General features: G+C 44.9%; 3 protein-coding genes and 2 non-coding genes across 6 annotated transcripts; 3 read left to right on the top strand and 2 right to left on the bottom strand.

The window, feature by feature from the left end:
• Positions 1 to 676: 676 nt before the first annotated feature.
• Positions 677 to 783, bottom strand: LOC113562223. Its single transcript, XR_003406736.1, has one exon. It is a non-coding gene; the product is annotated as a U6 spliceosomal RNA (small nuclear RNA).
• Positions 784 to 6,417: 5,634 nt separating this feature from the next.
• On the top strand, positions 6,418 to 10,829 carry LOC105276441 (barH-like 2 homeobox protein). The gene is made up of 3 exons (XM_011334047.3): positions 6,418 to 6,624; positions 8,392 to 8,731; positions 8,939 to 10,829. The coding sequence occupies exons 1-3, from the start codon at positions 6,555 to 6,557 to the stop codon at positions 9,204 to 9,206; spliced, it is 678 nt and encodes a 225-aa protein (XP_011332349.1). The 5' UTR covers positions 6,418 to 6,554; the 3' UTR covers positions 9,207 to 10,829.
• Positions 10,830 to 14,296: 3,467 nt separating this feature from the next.
• On the bottom strand, positions 14,297 to 14,369 carry Trnam-cau. The gene has a single exon. It is a non-coding gene; the product is annotated as a tRNA-Met (tRNA).
• A 242-nt stretch (positions 14,370 to 14,611) lies between these two features.
• Positions 14,612 to 17,212, top strand: LOC105276438 (zinc finger CCCH-type with G patch domain-containing protein). Of its 2 annotated transcripts, XM_011334044.3 has the most exons (9): positions 14,748 to 14,835; positions 14,960 to 15,166; positions 15,296 to 15,370; positions 15,438 to 15,578; positions 15,678 to 15,820; positions 15,904 to 16,082; positions 16,157 to 16,450; positions 16,538 to 16,738; positions 16,818 to 17,116. In XM_011334044.3, exons 1-9 carry the CDS (start codon positions 14,785 to 14,787, stop codon positions 17,114 to 17,116), a joined length of 1,590 nt encoding a protein of 529 aa, XP_011332346.2. In that variant the 5' UTR covers positions 14,748 to 14,784. The 2 variants fall into 2 exon arrangements, with proteins under 2 accessions (XP_011332345.2, XP_011332346.2); XM_011334043.3 differs by having other exon boundaries at positions 14,612 to 14,835; positions 15,438 to 15,820; positions 16,818 to 17,212.
• A 172-nt stretch (positions 17,213 to 17,384) lies between these two features.
• Positions 17,385 to 19,503, top strand: LOC105276436 (immunoglobulin-binding protein 1b). The gene is made up of 4 exons (XM_011334037.3): positions 17,385 to 17,672; positions 17,838 to 18,194; positions 18,273 to 18,667; positions 18,823 to 19,503. Exons 1-4 carry the CDS (start codon positions 17,526 to 17,528, stop codon positions 19,040 to 19,042), a joined length of 1,119 nt encoding a protein of 372 aa, XP_011332339.1. The 5' UTR covers positions 17,385 to 17,525; the 3' UTR covers positions 19,043 to 19,503.
• The last annotated feature ends 1,441 nt before the right edge of the window (positions 19,504 to 20,944 follow it).

A 20,944-nucleotide genomic window follows, 5' to 3' on the forward strand; every position in this document is an offset into this window, starting at 1 on the left:
GCAGGACGACGCGCTCCAAGATAACGCGTCATTCTTCGCATTTAATCGCTTAAAATGTTTCAATCGAGAAACCTAAAAAATTCTTAACAGTTTCACAACGTTCATTAATCTGGTTTAAAATTAAACATGCCAAGTTATCTCATAAATTCTGATCGACGCGAGTAAGGGAAGTAATTAAAGGAGACCGTGCCGGAAAGGGAAGAGTCGCTTTGTCGCGAGGAATTACGGGAAAGTGATATATTTAAAAACAATATTTCTCCGTTAAAATCCGGTGGGCTTTGTGTTCCTCTCCGTGAAAGCGCGGAACGGGCCGGACGATGTCGCCTCATACGGAAACTTCACCTCGGCAGTTATATTCACACGCGCGGTCGCACATCAATGGTGATCTCGCTTGCGCCTGCCGCGATTGTTAACGATTTTGAGACTCTCCGCATTGCGGCTCGATAGCCGCCCCCGTGGCCGCTTCTGTTCCAGGTCGCTCCGCCGTGAACCCCTCGCAGTCCTTTATCCGTGTTTAGTCGGGACTGATCTTCGCGAGACCGTGCCATTATTGTTATCAATGCTCCAGACATCGTCCAGTACTTCCGGCTGATTGCGCTACGATATTTATTTTTTAAGAAAAAAGAATTTGGGGAATAGACAAACTAAGTGAAATAATTCTCTAAAAATATTGCCAAAAAATGTGGAACGCTTCACGATTTTGCGTGTCATCCTTGCGCAGGGGCCATGCTAATCTTCTCTGTATCGTTCCAATTTTAGTATATGTACTGCCGAAGCAAGTACGGTAGGGACTTTTTCATTCTTGTATATATACTACGAATGGAATAAAAAGCGCTTGCGAGAAAGCTATACTGGCCCTATATTAAGGTCTGTGAGGTAGTGTAAGAAGCAATCTATCGGCCGATAGGTGAACTATTATACAGGGTGAGGCACCTAAAACAGGCCACCTGAATATCTCGGCTGTTATTGGTGATAGAAAAAAATGTGTCAGACCAAATTTGCATGGTTTCGAGGGACACATAATTTGTTCTAAATAGTTTTTTTGTTAGGTGGACGCGTAGAGGTCATATGAAGTTCAACTTCGTTTTTTTAAATGGTATGATATGTTTTTTTACGTACCATCTAATAGAGCGTTTGAAGATGCGCACATTGATCTACGGGTCAAAATCATTCAAGGTCACTGAAGGCCAACTGCAAGGGAAAATAATTTACTTTATATCGCCTAGAGTTCTCTGCTATTAAAAATACTGTAAATTCAGAAATGAATAAGTTCTAGCCGTTAGAAATTTTTTCTTTTCCGAGAAGTTCTGAGCTGATGATATCATTATTTTTTATATTGCCTAGAGTTCTCTGCTATTGAAAATATCGTAAATTCAGAAATGAAAAAGTTCTAGCTCTTAGAAATTTTTTCTTTTTCAGCGAAGTTCTGAGTTGTTGTTATCATTAGTTTTTATATTGCCTAGAGTTCTCGACTATTGAAAATCCTTTAAATACACAAATAAAAAAATTCTAGCCCTTGAAAATTCTTTCTTTTTCCGAGCAGTTCTGGCATGATAATATTATTAATTGGCATATTGCCTAGAGTTCTCGACCATTGAAAATCCTTTAAATACACAAATGAAAAAGTTCTAGCCGTTGAAAGTTTTTTCTTTTTCCGAGCAGTTCTGGCATGATAATATTATTAATTGGCATATTGCCTAGAGTTCTCTGCTATTGAAAATACCGTAAACTCAGAAATGAAAAAGTTCTAGCACTTAGAAATTTTAGCCTTCAGTGACCGTGAATGATTTTGACCCGTAGATCAATGTGCGCATCTTCAAACGCTCCACTAGATGGTACGTAAAAAAACATATCATACCATTTAAAAAAACGAAGTTGACCTTCATATGACCTCTACGCGTCCACCTAATAAAAAACTATTTAGGACAAATTATGTGTTCCTCGAAACCATGCAAGTTTGGTCTGACACATTTTTTTCTATCACCAATAACAGCCGAGATATTCAGGTGGCCTGTTTTAGGTGCCTCACCCTGTATACTGTGAGCAAGATCGCCTTCGTTATTCTTATTTCTTTTTCTTTTATACAAAATTTGAAATATCTTTATAATTTACAACAAAAAGAATGATTTGTATGCGATATGTATCGATATTTTTTAGGTTTTCTATGAAACAGAAAAAGGATTGCGAGGATACGTTAAGGAATCTAGCTTTCTTGAAAGCACTCTTGCACTCATTGTACTATATATAAGGGGACAAAAATGGTCACAATTGTACTCATTCGTGCATGTAGTCGTGCACTCACATGTACACGTACAAAGGAATACCACAGTGAAGATACAGTGTGGCTCCTGCACAAGGACGACGCACAGAATCTTCAAGCGTTCCTAATTTTTTGCACTCGCAGGTTGAAAATTGAAAAATTTTACCTTAGCTCTTGCATTTTTAAATGTTTACACACCTGTACCTATACAAAAAAATAATACTTTGCGCTGATTCATCTAGCGCAAAATGTTTCTAACACACATCGCATGTGTATCGCTATAAAGTCCTAAATATAAATTTTGCACATACACATTATACACAAAATACAAAAAAAATCGCCTGTCACGCTCGCTGCAGTCGCAAGAATGTTGGGCGCAACGTCGTCCTGTCAGAAAATTGGATCTCGTGTACGTCTAATTTACAGATTTATTCGGTCTCACCCCTGTGCGACCAGGAAGCGAGTTTCTCGCCGGCGAAATCACATTTGTACGACACAAACGCGTAGAGAAGCGGCACAGGGTGCAGAGAAAAGCTCCCCCGAGATGAGATCTCGGATCCCACGGAGAGGGAGAGCAAACGCTCGCAAATTGCCGATAACGATCAGCCAGCGGGAGTGATGATTTCCAGCTAATTCTACGCCAACCGCTCTCCGCTCTTATTATCATTAATTTGCCTTCATCCGAGACACGATAAATGCGATAAACTGTTTCTGTGTAGCATTACTCTCGTGCGCATGGCTGCGTAAAGTCCCCCCCCCCATAAACAAATCCCGTGAATCACCATAATTGTGACATTTAAATATCACGCCAATTGTTTGGACCGTCTGAGTAGCTTCCTGCAAATGCAGTTGTTCTATGCCAATTTAATTCGGATAATAACATAATAAAAACACGTAATAATTCGGATCGCAATTCATCAACGATGTATACAACTTCTGACGGCTTTATGATAACTTATTTAGCATCTGTTTACAGTCAGTTAAAGTAGACTTAATAGAAAACCTAGATAAATAGGAAGAATAGCTCTTCTACAGGGTGTCCCGGGTTTTAACCGACAAACTGCGGGAGCATATTCTACTAGTGGAAATAAGAAAAAATTCTTATATCGAGTTTGCTTAGAAATGCTTTATTACAAAGTTATAAACCAATATTGAAAAGAAATATGAGATAAGTAACAACGGATTTTTTCACAAAAATATAAATTATCTACGCAATGATTTAGTGACGCGTTTCAAAATGTTGTCCTTGCACATCGATACAAGCTAGACATCGACGTAGTACAGAATTTATTACGGTACGACATTCCTGAAAATTTTGTTGCATCTCAGTAACTGAATTAGTAATTCGTTGCTTTAAATCTATCTGGTACTCTCCTGTTAGGAAATCTACGTTGATACTCTCGTACGGCAGCTCGTGCATTTCCGTCACAGAATCCGTACACGAAATGAATATCAGTGTATTCCTCATTTGAAAACACTTTTGGCATTCTGATAGTAATTGCTAGTTGACACGACGATTGAAATCTAACAGCTACTGTTGTGAAAGTAACAATCATACTGAATCGTTTCAACATAGTGAACGTGAATACATGTGAATACACATAACGTAAACATCTTCGACCTTCGAAATTCTACACTATGTTCCGTTGTTACTTATCTCATATTTCTTTTCAATATTGGTTTATAACTTTGTAATAAAGCATTTCTAAGCAAACTCGATACAAGAATTTTTTCTTATTTCCACTAGTAGAATATGCTCCCGCAGTTTGTCGGTTAAAACCCGGGACACCCTGTATAATCTTCTTTTCGATCTCCAATCGAAGAATAGCTTAGCGATTAAGTCGGTTAGTGTGGCTCGCCGAGGGAAAACATCAGCAGGCCCTTTGTTTCTTGCAGCCTCGACAATCCTCGATTTAATTCACCGACCGGCATGCATTTATTCCGGCGTTCTTCTCCTGGCCCTTCCTCTCACGGCGCGGCCGTGAAGAAGCTGCCTGGCCGCTTTGCCGCCCCTTGAATTAATCTGTCGCATACGTTAAAATCCTAACGAATTCCGAAACGCGCGCGCCAATCTCGGGTTCACGGAAGGGCCTCTCGTTCGCGGCGCACAATGACACCGTCATCGCCATTAAAATGCCACGGACGTCCGGCGTCGGTTTCCACGTCGGCGACCGCGCTTACGTTAGAGCGACGCTTTATGCAACGCCACGCAACGGTGTTGCACGCGCCGAAAAATTCGAGGATAGTGCGAGCATCCACTCATGTCGTCGCCGGCGTATCCACTCGCCGGGCTCAAGGTAAACTCGCGTGAGCGATCAGAATTAATTGGTGCCTTAATTAATGCCATGCACCGGCGTTTCTGCGGGATTTGTGAATCACCGAGCGCAATGGTCGCGCAGTACCATAAGAAGAATGAGATCTTTCGAGAATTTGGTTTTATACTTATTTAATCTTTTTACTAATTATTACTAATCATAAATCGTTTTTTTCTATCTTTTCGAAGTTAGAGGATGCACAATGAAATAGTATAGGATTTGTGGTAATCTCTCGCGCGAAGTGGTTGAAAAGTTTTACTTGGAGAAACATTACTGACTAATCTTAGAGACATTACCAGTTTCGCGAAGATTCTCCGTATCCGCATCCGTGAGATACGCTTCACGAGACGTCGGGTGAAAACTCAGGAATTGCACTTTCTTACTCTCTCGCAAGCTCGTCGTTGAATTCACCCCGTGTGATTTCGCGGCGCAGCGTGAAACGTATGCACGCTTATGCGGCCGCATGTCGGCAGGTGCTTAAGAGGGGTAAGTGGTGGTGCTGTGAATAGACTAACAGTATGCCTCCGCGGTGTGTGGAGAAACGGAGGAAGGGGGTTGCATCCGCTCGTGGATGCTAGTGAAGCGAGAGGGATGAGAGGCGGTTGCATACGTCATGCATATTTACGCTCGCAAACTACTTCTGCTAGCGAGCAGGCTGAACGAAGCAGGAGGTGGTTCCGCAAACTGCGAAGGACGTATTTATGCAAATGCCGAGATGCGCATCCCCGTCGCATACGCATCGCACTCGGCGTCGTCCCGAGCGAATTGATCGCGTCGCGACGCGGTCGCGCGCTTCGCCCTCGCAATATTCGCGAATAAAAAAAATTATAGTTGAATATATGATTTAATGGTCGATTAAAACAATGTTTTCACAATTTTAGAATCCGCTAATGTCACTAGCAGCAAAATATTGAGAGGGAGTAAGAGGATCGATTTCGTTCTGACATCCATGCGGATTTTTGCTCGCGTTAATATTGGAATAATCATCCCCTCAACCCTCGGGGTCCATTTTGCGTCTCTTACTTTTTTGCGTCCTCCTGAAGTCCCGTAACGAAGCCAGCAAGCACGAGCAACGAGACGACCGATAACAGCGCGGCAACTCGGCGAGCGTCCGCCTTTCAAGCACTGAAATCATAGAAACGAGCTATATCGCTGCAGCCGCGGAAAAGTTTCACATTCAATTTGTTCCTCTCGTTTCGCAGTAATCGCTCGCCAATGACTTCCTCCGCCCGCATCTACCTCCTCACCCTCTCGTTCGCGGATCTTCTTCTCCGCAGCTCCCACCCTCGTGTTTCAGTGTAACCCACCGTTGTCCCCTTGCACCCCCTCGCCCCCGGTACACTTGAATAGAAGCGTACACCGGGGATCGAGAGTGCGAGTACGGGAAGGACGTGCTGCCGAGATTTTCCCCGACCAATGGAGACGCAGCTACCCCGTTACCTCGCCACCGCGTACCAGCTGCGGCGAACCAATCAGAGTGGAGCGTCGACCTTGCGGCGGGATGTGCAAGGGTGCTCCCACCCCCAAAATGGCTGCGAAATCGCGCGGGCATTAGGCGGCCCGTTCAGAATAAACAGGCGGATTAATTCGAGGGGGTTGCGCGGGCGGTAACGGAAGGGGTACGCAGGGTACGTCCACCCTACCGACCCCGTGCTAACTTCGACAAGCGTCCGTGTGTCTCCACCCCCGCATGCTGTCCCGCGTGCTCTCGTCGACGACGACGACGACGAGAACGACGGGTGATACCAGAGTTTGAAGACGTTTCCGGTCATCCGTCGGATGACGACGCAGAACGACGCCGAGCGTCCGCACGGTAGCATGAGAGAGTCGAGTCTCCCCGAGTGCGTTGATACGATTCGTAAAGTAGCATCGTGATTGATCGAAGTAATTGTGATTGTTTTCGTCGACACGAATCGGTACGATCCGGATTGACGATTGGTGATCGTGAACGCCGTGAGTGCGCCGCTTCGTCGACGGCGATGATGCAGGAGCACAAGTCCTTCTTGATCAGAGACCTCCTAGGTGATGTGCTGGTCGATCGAGTCCAAGGTACTTTTATCTCTAACAACCTGCGATAGAGACAACTCATATCGTTAAAATAATTTAGTTTAAATTAACAGTACAGCGATTAACAATAACGCTATCCATTTTGTCCGACACCGACGAACGATTCTTGTATTAATTATTTTTGAAATGTAATCAATTTTTCCGTACGAATCATGTGAAAAAATATTAAAGAGAAAAGTCATTAACGACGTGGAAGCATCGTGCAGATTTTACTTTGATCGATTTCAGCCCTCATTGATTTCGCGAGATGAGAATTGCGTTTTTTTCTTTCACGCAAAACATTTCTGGAGGCGCGTGGCAAATCGGTAGAGTTCTTGTTAGAATGCGGACCCCGTGGCGCGTTCCTATTATTTAAATCAGTGACGCGGGGCCACCAGGGGTGATCAGTCCCCTCGGAGGTGGTGCCCCATTAAGAACGATTCTACAGATGGTTCGAGGTGCCGAAAGATTCGTTAGAGTTCGTTAGTACGCGGACTTTTATCCAGGATTATTACCCCCCGGCGCGCCATCGCGACTCTATTGGTCGATCCCAAGAGGGTGCAGCAGGTCCTGCTAATTGAGATGGTTTGCTGTAACCGAGATCGATCACAATCGGTCGTCGGATTATTGTTTCGGTAATGGATTTTGCCCGATTGACTGGATCCGCTTACTGGATCAGTCAGGAAACAGTAGCTGTTAGTGCGATGTAACGATGAAACGTATCAATTTTATCACAAAGCTAAAGTTAAAATTTACAAGATTTATTTTTCTTTATAACATTTTTGCAATATTCTCGCAATTATTTCAAAAAATTCATAAAGGAAAGTCCTCGATTATGAGATACCATATCGATTTTGCCGAATGTAAGGAAATCTATAGGCAGAATTTAAAAATGTAATACGTTATCTTGAAGAGAATTTAATAAGCTTTAGGTTGGTAAAATGAAAAATCTAATTTAAATATTATTTTTTCTGAAAATTAAAAACATTTGAAAAAAGAGCTTTACGCAGGATCGAGAAAGTGTGCTCCTAATATAAGATACCTCGAGAAATCGGTGTTAAAAGTGCAAAATACATCAGTATTGCAATTAAAAAACTTTATTAGATAGTTTTATAAAAATACTGCTGCCACAGCCTTCGCCAAATCTTCACGATTCCACTGTCGACGCTTCCTCGTATCTCTAACCTCCATAGTCAGATTCTATAAAAATTAAATACACAAAACTTCGTAATATAAATTCGTATTAACTTTTCTTTAACATTAAGTAGTATTTTCTTTCTTTTTATTACACTACATAATCTTCATATTCGAGCAATAATTATCTCATATTAAGAGTACCCTGAATATCTCATTATACGAGCCACACGCCTAGCGGTTCCGCGATCATGAAATCTAACCTCTACAATTAAGCAATTCAACAAATTGCGTATTTTCCTGTTACTATGATTCTACTCTATCATTGCATACTGAATTTATTGCCAACCATTTCCTTATTATATAATAAACAAGGTTTAAAGACTTACCTCAAGTTCCTTTGACATGTTCACAATTTCACAAATCTTTTCTTGCAAAGGCTAAACGCAATAACGAACAATGAATTTTTCACTAAATACATTTTACACCAAGAGTAATAAGTTCATGGTGGAACTAACAGATGGTGCTCACTAGTTTAGCAGAAACCCCATTATCTCATATTAGGAGCATATCTCATAATAGGGGATTCTCCTCTACTATACTTGAGAGTATAAATTTTGCGAAAATATACTGCAGGAGACTCAGAGGACGATTCGGCCGTTCACTCGGATTCCGAGGACACCATCGACCCTGGTAGCAGCCCTTGCACACGTCTAGGAAGTCCACCACCGGCGCTTTCGCCGTCGCCCGGTCCGGCCACCACCTCGGGGAAGTCCTGCGGAGTGACCGTCAGTAATGCACCGCCAACCGGTAGAAAACCACGGAGACGACGAACCGCCTTCACCCACGCACAGCTGGCTTATCTAGAGAGGAAGTTTCGCTATCAGAAGTATCTCAGCGTAGCGGATCGCAGCGACGTCGCTGACGCCTTGTCGCTCTCGGAGACCCAAGTGAAGACCTGGTACCAGAACAGAAGGTAGACCAATATTCAGTCTGCAAGATGGGGAAAGATTAATGCAAGCAATTTTGTATCATTGCAAGAAGAAATTCTAGATTCCTAATTGTTTACGCGAATACCATCTGAACTCCTCGATCGCGATCCGTGCGAGTCACCCCTTCGCTGTTTCCTTAATAGGGGGTTTAATTGCACCAGCTAGCTAGCAAATGTTTGCGTGTGTCGCAGAACGAAATGGAAGCGCCAGAATCAGCTGCGACTGGAGCAGCTGCGCCACCAGGCCACCGTCGAGAAGGATCTCCTGGTGCGCAGCGTGGGCCTTCACCACGGCAGCATAGACGCTTATTGCACCCCGTACAACGCACAAACGCAGACCAGCCATCCACCACCGCCGCCACCGCCGCCGGCACCATCCACCGCCTCCACGGCGGCGTTCCTCTCGACGGCCGCCGCGCTCTTCCGGAATGTCACCTACGTCCACAGCTGTCCGCTCTAATCGCGCGCGACCCTGCACGACCAAGATGACTCCTGGATTCCAACGAGTTTCGCAGGAACATTTGGACGAACTGCTTGTGTCGTGAGTGCCAAGCTAACGTGAAGTGTTTTAAGCGTATCTTTGATTATCCTTCTTTTTTTTAAGTTTCTTGGATTACTATTGTGAGCTATTTGAGAAGATTTGTGTTAACGGATCGCTCCGAGCGACGGATAGGGAAAGATTTTCCGGTTTCTACGATAAGTGTGTGGTTATTTTCATTACGTTATGTTTAAAATTTGTAAATATATATTTCTTTTATTTAAATATTATCTACGATGAGGAACGAGTGTTTAAACATAAGTTGTAGCATTCCGCGTTGATCGTGTCCGCATACTGTCGAGTCGCAGTGTGTGTGTATGTGTGTCGGATACTGTAGACGTTTTCGTGCTTCTGTCGTTTTCTCCCACGTTTCCTCTTGCACATTAGGTTCCGATCGAGGATTCAATGAAAATGTGTAAATATGTAATTACGAAGCTGGTCGGTAGTTGTAACCGCTTACCCTTACGCGGAACGAAACACGGCGAGAACCAACGACGTTCCGTGTATAACGTTCCGCATCTTCCGCAACTTCAAATGGCGGAATTTCAATGATCGACACTATCGCAAACGTTACAGTATGTCATTATAGCACAGTATGATCTCTCATCATAGATGCAATGCTAATATCGCGTTTGGAAACTTTAGACGGGGAGGACAGAATAGCTGTTGTAAGAGGAGAAAACCGTAGCCAATCTAGCTATCCTAGAAGGGTGTAATCTCGACGCGTGCGGGTGAAAGTAACATCATTGATCACCGAATGTGCGATCACATGCTCGATCACGCACGTAACGTTATTTCACTTACCTGCCCCCCCCCCCCTCCCCCTCAGTAAGTAATTTAGTTGATCATTGTTACTCGCCGTCAATAATCTATTGACCACCTTCTGCGAAACCGAGAGTTAACGTAGATAAATAAATTATTATCGAAATCACCATCGATGCCAGACAATATCTTGCTCATCAAACCGCTTCTGTTTTGTTCTTCTTTTTTTTTTGCTTTTCAGTCATTAAAGTTCCAGACGGTTTCAAAGCCGAGTGCTGAAGGACGCGTTTGATTTTCGTTAGCTTTACATTTATCTGCTTTCCGTGTAAGCGAAGCACACGTGGCGAGAGACACGTGGCCAAGTACGAGTAATTGGTTGAAACCGATACAAGTCGAGTGGTTTGACGGGTGCTTGTGCTCGGGCTGGAATTGGCGTGTGTGGCAGATCTAATTGAACGGAAACGACGAGAGAATCGCAACTGTTGCGATTATCACGGCGATTCTCGCGCCGGAACTACTAGCACTAATTGGACCGTGAGAGGCGGACGCCGCAGCAGGGGAGGCGATATTCCAGTGATTTGTTTATTAGACAAATGTGTGAGTATTGCTACCGTTTGTAGCAACTTTGTAGCACGAAGAAAAACGGCACTGAAGAGAGACGCATTCGAAAAGATCGAAAAGATCGCTAAAAGCTCTCGCGTTCATCGCGTCTTGGCAATTAAGTGATTATCGTCATCTGCAATTTGTTTCGCGTTTAATAAAATCAGATAAGCGTGAAAGCGATTCAGACATAGTTGAAGATTATTTCTTCCTGCACGGAAAACTTGCGGAAATCGAGCGCGTCGCAATTTCGTCACCGTGTTTCTACCGTGTTTTTCACCCCTCGACTTTCCCAGGAGCAATACGACACGAGGAAACGAGAAAATAGGGAGAGAACGCTTCCGAGGATGTATCCAGAGGATGGAATAAGGCTCGACCCTTGTGCTCGATGTAGTATAAAGACAGGCTCGCGCAACCAAAAACGTGAAATGGCGTGGACGGAAAAGAAAATCTTGCACTCATTTTTTGTCTCTCCGTGCCTCCGCCATTCACGTTCAACGCGCCATGTTTCCTCCGAGGAAAGGAAACGAGAGTCCCTCACGCATAATTACTCCGGCATAATGAACCACGCTTCGGCGTGATTTTTTCAGACACTCGACGATTCCCAACTGTCGCAGCTTACGTTAAATAACTTCCTCACATCGTCCGATATAAAAAAAATCATTTTACCTGTTTACTTATTTTATTTATGCAAAGATACCGGTGAATTCAGGAATCTGACAAATGATGGTTTGAATACGCAGCCATGTAACGTGTCAGTTCACCTGACAAACATTTTTCACGGTGAGAACAAAACATCAATGAAATTTTACAAACCTTTATAAAAATTTTAGAATCCAATAATGCACAAAAAATATGCAAAGTCTCGTAATCCGATGATGATTTTTATCTCCATGATTTAATACACAATCATCTTTATCGAGAGCCGAGGAGCGAATCACGAGGAGGGATTCCAATCGAGAAACGTGAGACAAGTGGCACCGCACGCGTCCGGCCACGTGCGTATTGTAACGCGGCGAATGGTCGCGTACATACGCGTGTGCATACGTGCGTAAGTCATGTTGGCACTTGGGCACGCGCTTCTTATCCCTCTCCGGTTCGCTTCGTGTCTCCGTTGTGCGGCATCGTTAAATACTTCACGGGGGGGGGGGGGGGGCGCGTACGTGCGTGGAAAAGAAATTCTTCGGCCTCTCTCACACGAGGGACATGACTCTTTTGAATCCTGTTTGCATTGGCCGATGCATAATTCATCCATGATGAATTTCATCTTGCGATGAAAAAAAATAGAAACGTTCAATGTGCAAAATGATAAAAATAATAGAATCTATGCATGCTGAACAAGTATCATGCATGTTCAACATCGACAACATTATGGAATATCCGCGATGCCTTTGGCACCCTGTGCGGCAGGGGACGGCGAATAAATTCCCTCGTTTAGACTTTAATCCATGCACGTGAACGAACTGATAATCAGGAACCGCGCGAGGAAGAAGACCGCGCGGAAGAAAGCGACGCGAGCTTCTAATTCTTTGGAGAGAAAGCGGTGAAGTAATTGCTGGAGAAAAATCCAGATTTCTCTCCATTTTCCTTTTCCTCTTTCTCTTTCCGTTTTTCCTGCCTTGACGAAAGACAAAAAAAAGCCAGAAGTAAAAGGAGTCGGCGGGGAGGCGGCGGCTGCGCGGGAGGCACCGCCGAGTGTAACGAAGCTCTGACTTTTTAATTGGAATATATTCAAAAAGTGGTGCGCCTTTTCATACGCGAGGCCCGACGCGATGCTTGCGTGAATGCGACCTGAAAATCAACGCCGGGATCGCGAGTCGGCTCGGGATTACGCGCGGTTTCCGAGGATCGCGCGGAAGCCGCGTCTACGTACATCTTTCCTTTCCTCTCTTTTCTTTCGCCGTCATTCACCGACACGGTCCGCTGACATGTCTCAATGACGCTGAAAATACGATAAATGCAAGCGCCGCGGGATTTTTACGGTCTCTGCTCGCGTAAATAGAGACTGCCCAGATAACATTATGTCGTCTTAAAGACGTCTAAAAGACGTCTTGTAAAACTATTAGAAGGACGTTGTTATGACGTCTTTGAGACGTCTTATGACCCGATTTATAACGTCTTTGGGATGTCTTTTCTGACGTATTTTCTGACGTCTTTGGGATGACATTTTATATGACGTCTTTGAGATGTCTTATATAAGAATTATTAGGTCTGTTCTTTATTGCTGAACTCCCTGCACTGGGCTGTACTAGTTCAGAGTTTATCCTTTTCCTCCTAATATGGAGTAAAAAAGATAAACTCTGAACTAGTGCAACCCAGTGCAGGGAGTTCAGCAATAAAGAACAGACCTATTATTCTAATTAATAGATTAATAGGTTATAACATTCTGTCCTCTGGCCCCTGCCAGCTTCCTTGCCGATTCCAAAAAGTCTTAACTCTTGGAGAATTGGTTTGATTATCATTGACACATGGATTAGAAAGACGTTTTTATAACGCGTTAGAAAGATGTCTACGACTGATACAAAATGTCATCGACAAAATGACATTCATAACTTAACATATGTCATTTTGTCGATGACATTTTGTATCAGTCGTAAAGACATCTTTCTAAGACATTATAAAGACGTCTTTCTAATAAAGCCTTAAAGTCGTTTCTAAGACGTGTCTTAAGGACGACTTTCTGACAAAGTCTTAAAGACGTCTATCTTATAACTTCTTAAGGACGACTTTCTGACAAAGTCTTAAAGACATTTTTTTAAGACATCTTAAAGATATCTTTCTGATAATGAATTTAAGACGTCTCTTTCACGACGTCTTAAGGACATCTTTCTGATATAGTCTTAAAGACGTCAGTTTTAAGACGTCTTTAAGATGTAATTTCGACATGCGTGTTATCTGGGTGCGTCGTGCATCAAGCTGCGATGATCCAGAAGCCGCAGGCAACTGGGGATGCGGTCTTGTTCGCGATCGAGATCGTTATACGAGCGTATTTTGAGTGAAAAGAATACGAAGAGAGCAGAAAGTGTGATTTATAAATGTGAATAATAAATATTATTACGTTGCGCGCTGCTTTCGCCACTAAAGAGATTCGCGAGGCGCCGTTCACCCCGAGAAAGGCGCCATTTTCTGGGAGCATCGGCATTGCCGTTCCTTCCCAGTAAGAAACCCAGCGAATGGCTATTCCTTCGGGAAACAGCGCAGCCCGCGGCGACTTCGGCTTGATGGGCTGTTTGCTTGCAAATTGCGCTACCGCTAAAGGGCAACGAACAATTCACAACTCGTTTTGACTTCCACATTTCAATTCCGAGAGCCCGACAGGCCCTTCTTGCGGGCGTCGCATTTGCATAATTGTCTCTTATGCTCTGTTTCTCCGCCAAACGAGCCGCTTTCCCTCTATACTGCTCAACAGCCGATTTCTTTCGTAAGCCTGCCGTTCGTTAGCCAGTCGCGAATATTACGTAATTCGAGAAACAACTCGAAGCGCCGACTTATACCGTTCGTGACAAAATTTCTCTCTTTCTTTTTCTTTGTAATTTTTATTTTAGAGATAATTTTTATGTCTCGCGTTTCGCTTACAAATGGGTAATACAATAATTAATAATTATTAATAAAATTAATAATTGTTGAATTTTTTAGCGGTAAAAAAAATTTGCCCCGGGTGAGGATCGAACTCACGACCTTAAGATTATGAGACTTACGCGCTGCCTACTGCGCTACCGAGGCTCTGGTAGTAGGGGAAGTACTTTCACTTCTAATTCTACACATCTACTTAATAAAAATAATCTTGAAACCTCAACTCGTCATTGACATTTAAAACTACATGAAAACAATTTCTGATTTTAAATGCACGCTAATCCATGCAATATTAACCACAGCTATGAAACGCACCATCGTTTCGCGCAATCGAAATTTCGAGGTTAGGTGCAGGAACATTATACAATTAGGACGAGAAGGCAGACGTGTGGCACGACTGCTCAAGGTGCAAAACGAACAGGATCGAACTACGCTCAGCTGTGCAAGCGTTGCGAGCTGTCAACGTACATACACGAAAAGACAAATAATTATTAAAAAAGAAGCCGCGGTTTATGCGGTTCGATAATCGCGCTGTATCCTTTGCTTGTCTCTTGTCAACGGCACCATGACAGATGCGAGGAGCTTGACAGAAGCCATCGAGCAGTACGAGACTCAGGTACACTTTGACAGTTTACAAAAAAAAGATAAAACCGTTGGTTGGCATGAAAGTTAAATTTCTTCTGTCTCTCCTCTCTTGACGCACTTGACGTATTTACATCCGCGATTTTTATCATTTTCAGCTATCACAAGTGGACACGACACTGTCCGCGACACCAAAGGGTCCTGACAGAGACAATCTGCTCAGTCTAAAGTCCGACATCGAGGAGCTCATTTCACTGACCAGGGAAAGTCTGCGAAGCCTTGAGGGAAACGAGGACAAGAAAAACGACGACGAGGAATTTGACGAGGAGGAGGACCCACTGGACAAGGAATATGCCTTGTTCAAGGTCCGTTTTAGATATTAGTTCCAACGAATATCAAATTTAATTATCAAAATACCAAAAAGTACCAAACTTGATATGTAAAAGTGTGGTAAAGACTAATTGTATTGTATTAAACGTCCTTCAATTCATTAGGCAGAGCTGGAAAAGCCGTCGGATGAGAGCACAAGACAGGAGGATACAGCTGATGTAGCTTCCAGTGGCATCGAAGTCAGTATGCAACTATTCTCTATGTCGTAGCGGTGACACAATTATACGGTGCAAGTTGATCTTGCAGGACGAATTGAAGGAGCTAGAGGGCATGAAATGCAAGGCCCCTTATGGCGGTACCTGGGGAGGTATTGGCTACCATAACGCCATGATATGCTCCGTTTATAGAAACGATGACGAAGACATTAAGGACATTCACGATATTAAGGCAAGTAGGACTGCCGATCGATTGTCGATATCGATGCGCGATACGTATTTTCAGTCTGCTCGCTTTTTTCTCCGATTATTAAATTTGACCGTTAATCAGGTTCGGGTGTTCTTTCTCAATCCGACGCACAGGGAGATGATCCCGTGCTCGTATTTCCTCGACGGCAGTTGCAAGTTCACCGACGAGAACTGCCACTACTCGCACGGCGAGATCGTGTCGTTCTCGAGTCTACGGGAGTACAAGTATATTCTCGTTTAATCGTCGTCTCGCCAAGTGTTTAATCGTCGCGCAAGACTTATTCCAGTTGTTAACTTGCGTCTTGCAGGGCGCCCGATTTCTCCAGCATCAAGATGGGCAGCAGGATTCTGGCAAAGCGGAAGAACAACACGTGGCACAGATCCGTCGTTTTGAAGTTGCCGGAGAAGGAGGGGGACGAGTGCAGGGTGAAGTTCGAAGCGAGCGGCGAAATTATCGAGGCAGACCTGCAGAATCTCTTGCCGCTCAGTAAGCACGTGTTAAAAAGTACACGTGTAGCGCGTTCTATGTGTAGCTGTCTGTTCCGTCTGTTGTGTTCGCAGATGACACGGACCTGGAGATGTCGGACACGTCTGACGACAGCGAGGACGACGACGACGACGATTCCAAACCCAACTCACCGTCGCACTCGGAGGAGCACGAAAAGTCGGCTCACAGATCCCTGCTGACGCTGCAATCCGGCGAGCCTCTGGGAAATTGGGAGAAGCATACACGTGGCATTGGTAGCAAGTTAATGATGCAGATGGGTTACGTGATGGGCACCGGCCTCGGCAAACTCGCTGACGGCAGGGTAGAGCCAGTCGAGGCCACGGTTCTACCGGCAGGGAAGTCACTAGGTATTGAAAATTCTAAATATTGAAGTTTCTTTCCATCCAAGTTCTCCCCTGAATTTTTTGTGCAATGCAATTTGTTTGAATTTCCAGATCACTGTATGCAACTGCGCGAATTTGTCGGTGACGACGAAGATCTGGTCTCCGCGGAGCGGAAGATGCGCAAACAACAGCAGAAGGCAGCGAAGCAACAACGAAAGTTGGAGCAGCAAAGGGAGAGGCAATACCTGAGGGATAAAGAGAGGGAGAACAGCAACGTGTTTAACTTCATAAATAAAACATTGGGCGACAAGCGTAAGTCGAAAGAACCAATGCGATGCGTTTGCAACGTATTCAGTCACGATTATGTTCGATCACGATTAATATCTTGCAGCTAAGGACGATAACGAGGCTGGCAGTTCGCGGAAGAAGAAGAGACTCAAGACCGAGTCGAATAGAAATCTGAACGTAGCGAACTTTCAAGTTGGCGAGGACATAAGTCGGCTGGAGAGGCAGTCGTGCAAGCTGAAGGAATCGCTGGCGAGGCACGTTGAGGGCAGCGCTCTTTACAACAGCATCGCGATGAAGTACAGGGAGACGCAGAGGGAGCTGACGGATCTGAGGGCTTCCGAGAAGAGCATCGTCGCCGAGCAGAATCAAAGGAAGAGCAACGCTAAACTGACTGTATTTTGATATTCCACGGTAGAGCACACTATGGAACGTCGATAGACTAGAGATGCGCGTTACGTCTGTACATAAAATCGATCTAAATAAAATGTTTTACTAATACCGGCTCCTTATAACCTCAATTACTTGCATACTTTTGTGGCGACCGACTCGCGTCGCGTGTTCGTTAAACAAATTCGTGTGAAAAAGAATTTTTTTATCATCGAGGGAGCATTTTATTTTGGTTTATCTCGCGGTTTCCCGTCGCCGTACTTCCTGAGGAGGCGCTAGCGTGCAGCGACTATTTATAGCACTCGCACGAACGAGATAACCTGACGATTCTAACCTATATGCTTCCAGCGGAGCAGTGATCTGTCGCTGTTTGACGCACGACTCTGACAGATATCGGTATAACTCAGGCGATCGTCGGTACACGATGTCGGAGAAGATGCTGTCGAAGGACCCGGGCGATGAGAAGGATGGAAACGATTCCACGACGTTGTCGGCATTGTTTGACAACGCGTTCGAGATGTTCAACAATATTAATAACACACAAGAGCCAACAAACAGCACGAAAGTACAGGTGCGGATTGTCGAGATTTTTTCAGTAATAAACAATTATCCGTCGAATGATCGATATAAATATAAAATAATTTTCTATTCCAAGACCCTCAAGTCGGATTCTCTCCCGATATTAATTCGAGAATCCTCGTAGCAAAGGCTGTCACGTCTCCTCTCCTCGTTGCAGGTAGACATAAAGCGGACAATGCGTACGCTCGAGGACGCGACGAGATTGGTGTCCGCGGTGGACATGTTTAGCGACAACGAGAGCTTTGAGGAAGTGGCCACGGAGAATATCAAGTATTTCCTGCTGCCAGCTCTGCTGGGCAAGCTCACCACCAAGATATGCGGCAACGACGACAGAATGCACCTCGTCAAGGTGGCGGAGATCTATTTTGTCGATTTCTTGAAGCGACTGAAGACGTACGATCTGACGGACGTTCAAGTGCCAGAAATCAATTCGACCGATGAGAAGAGCGACGCAGGAGATAACTCGAGCGTATCGAACAGGCAGACACACTCGCCAAGGATGCTGGAAGATATGGTTGACCATTATTATTATTGATCGTGCTGTAAATTAATTAACAGAATTATTCTAACGACGAGATTTCTTGTGCCCTAGGTTCTCAGCAGAAACGCAAAGCTACAAAGGTACAAGCAAGAGAAGGAGTTGGAGTCTCGTCTAGAGACGTTGAAGAAAAACCTCGACAATCCGAACATCGACGACGAGATCAAGAGGGAGTACTTCGTTACGCTGTTGAAATTATACGCGGTACAAATAGTGGAAGAGCTGAATCTGTTGGGCAAGGAGAAGATGATCCTGGAGAATATCAAGAGGATGGGACCGATGCACAGCTTGGCGTCCGAGACGCAGAAACAGAAATTGCCCACTCCAAAGTTGCAACCCATCATCATTACCCGAGACGAGGTGCAAAAGAAGGTTTACGGAGCTGGCTACCCGAGTTTGCCGGTCATGACAGTCGAGGAGTTCTACGACAAAAGGGTCAAAGATGGAGAGTACGTAGACTCGATTAAATTCAACGAGCATCTTATTTTTTATCTTATTTATTATTATTAATTTATTTATTTTGACATTTTGACATAAACATGTTCGTCACGCATTAGTTACACGTAACGTGTAATCTACAGCCACGTTTCCGGTTCCGTTTCAGCTGGCCAGATCCGTCGCAGCATGGCGCAAAGAATGCTCGGTGTCTGCAGGACGTGGCAAACAGCGGAGCGGCCACGAGCGACGAGAAGGACGGCGAGGACATCTTGAAGGAGGAGATGGAGGAGACGGACGACCCCGAGCATCTGGAACGGGCGCGCGCAATGGATGAGTACAGGGACACGCATCGTCGCGGGTGGGGCAACCGCGCTAATAGAAGTTAAATATTCCGAGTACTACCATCTAAGTTCGATCTGCGCTACGCGTGTGGTTTATGCTGCGGTACGTTTTACGTTCGTGGGACCCGAGTGTGCACGACCAGTCAGTCGTGTTTTGTCGAATTTGTGCGACGGGCGCACTTGATGACGAGGCAGAGAGGAGGAAGAGCAAATGCGAACGCTCTCGAATTGTAAACGTTTTTATGTCCATGTTATATTTCGTCGATCAAGTGAGTCTGAATGTATGCTTTTCTAATAAAATAAGCTCTTCTCACTCCGCGACACCGAGACCGTGATGATCTAACGATCGTGGGCCTGTGCAAGAGCCTCGTTTCGCGAGATCACGTACTCATGTGCGTGCATCTGCATCGCAGTTACGCGAGCAATTTGCTATTCACATTATCCGTTGAATAATTTAATAACGCGCGCAAGGTCTCGTTGACGTGATAAACAAGAGAGAAAAAATGGAACGATCGCGATTTTTAATTTTTTATCCCGCCGGATAAATTTGTCGCGAGCGAGACGGCGAGCGAGGGAGGTAAAAACGTGTAATTTATTATCAGTAATTTATTATCACCGGCCCCGAGATAGGGATCTATGAAAACGTGCATCGCGCATCCACGTCGCAGATTCCATGGGCGTACGGGGAACTGCGCCGTGGCTTCTCTCCGAGAGCGAGAACGCGCGCGCTCGCATCTGTATTTCTTCTGTAGTAGACGTTAATGATTCATGATGTTGCTGTAATATGCGCGCGTCCGCGCCGCGCAGTTGCGCATCTGTGAATGGCCGTCCCGATATAGCCGCATTTCCACCAGAAGGCTGTTGGAATTTATTATTTCCACCATCGCGTGCACGTACATACACGCTGCGCCATGGAACACATACAGATCTGCGTTCACGCTCACGCGCGCATCGGCAGTACCGTAAGCCAATGCCGCGAACGATATTGGCGCGCGATCGGGAATGCGCTCGACCAGGCGCATTACGGGGCCGATGATTGCGCACACGAGCGCACTACGCTTTATCTGATTGCCGTGCGAATCGAACTTTTTGCGTTTCTACGTAATTATCGAGCGGCCGCCAATCATATCATTTTTTTCTTCTCCCTCTCCTTTTTGCGCCGATCTCATTGACAGAGAACCGCATTCCGTGCGTGCAGTTTCATCCATATTCAGCTTGCAATTTGCGTTTTTTATTCCACATTTTTATTCTGTGCGCAGTTGTTTTGCGCCGATCGTCGAGGTGAAGTATCGCCGAGTATGACGAAAGTGGCTGGTGCGCGCGTGACCAGCCGGGAAAACAATCGACAGACGTGAGAGTCGACACGAAAACTCGCGTTCTCCCGTAATCGCGTCGGATCTGAGGAGATTAACTCCAAGAGCCACGCTCTTATCGGGGACTTAACGGACGGGTCGTTTCGTCACGTCGACTTTTCTTCATTCGGCCTTGATGACGCCAGACTGCACGGAGAACGCAAGTCCTCGGCTTGAGCTCAAGCGGGAAACCGATTCTACAAACGGAAGTGGAAATTGCTGTAACTTCGTCGAGATCGGAGCTGGATGTTGCGTAATACCCCAGATAGCCAAGTCTGCCGAAAGCAGATGATGCTAACTATCTGCTATCAACTATTGCCAGCCAAAAGACAACAAATTTGATACAGAAGTTGTTATTAACGATTAATGCGACAAATTGGTGCCAGAAATTTAACAGAGCTTGCTCACAAAATCTAAGAACAGATCGGCGGCAGAAACCGAGCAGAATCTGCAAACATGGCTTGAAGTCGGATTGTCGACAGAAACCGAGCAAGATTTGCGCACGCGGAATCTAACGGCAGGTTGGCAGCAGAAACCGAGCAAGATCTGCGCGCGCGGAATCTAACAGCAGATTGACAGCAGAAACCGAACAGGA

The sequence above is a fragment of the Ooceraea biroi genome, chromosome 6, assembly GCF_003672135.1.
Source record: "Ooceraea biroi isolate clonal line C1 chromosome 6, Obir_v5.4, whole genome shotgun sequence".
Taxonomy (NCBI): Eukaryota; Metazoa; Arthropoda; class Insecta; order Hymenoptera; family Formicidae; genus Ooceraea; species Ooceraea biroi.

Coding starts and splice junctions, on each gene's coding strand:
- LOC105276441 (XM_011334047.3), top strand. CDS start 6,555: ATGATGCAGGAGCACAAGTCCTTCTTGATCAGAGACCTCCTAGGTGAT. Junction 6,625..8,391: donor GCTGGTCGATCGAGTCCAAG/GTACTTTTATCT, acceptor AATATACTGCAG/GAGACTCAGAGGACGATTCG. Junction 8,732..8,938: donor ACCTGGTACCAGAACAGAAG/GTAGACCAATAT, acceptor CGTGTGTCGCAG/AACGAAATGGAAGCGCCAGA.
- LOC105276438 (XM_011334043.3), top strand. CDS start 14,785: ATGACAGATGCGAGGAGCTTGACAGAAGCCATCGAGCAGTACGAGACT. Junction 15,167..15,295: donor AGGAATATGCCTTGTTCAAG/GTCCGTTTTAGA, acceptor TCAATTCATTAG/GCAGAGCTGGAAAAGCCGTC. Junction 16,739..16,817: donor TAAAACATTGGGCGACAAGC/GTAAGTCGAAAG, acceptor AATATCTTGCAG/CTAAGGACGATAACGAGGCT.
- LOC105276436 (XM_011334037.3), top strand. CDS start 17,526: ATGTCGGAGAAGATGCTGTCGAAGGACCCGGGCGATGAGAAGGATGGA. Junction 17,673..17,837: donor CAAACAGCACGAAAGTACAG/GTGCGGATTGTC, acceptor TCCTCGTTGCAG/GTAGACATAAAGCGGACAAT. Junction 18,195..18,272: donor CAAGGATGCTGGAAGATATG/GTTGACCATTAT, acceptor CTTGTGCCCTAG/GTTCTCAGCAGAAACGCAAA.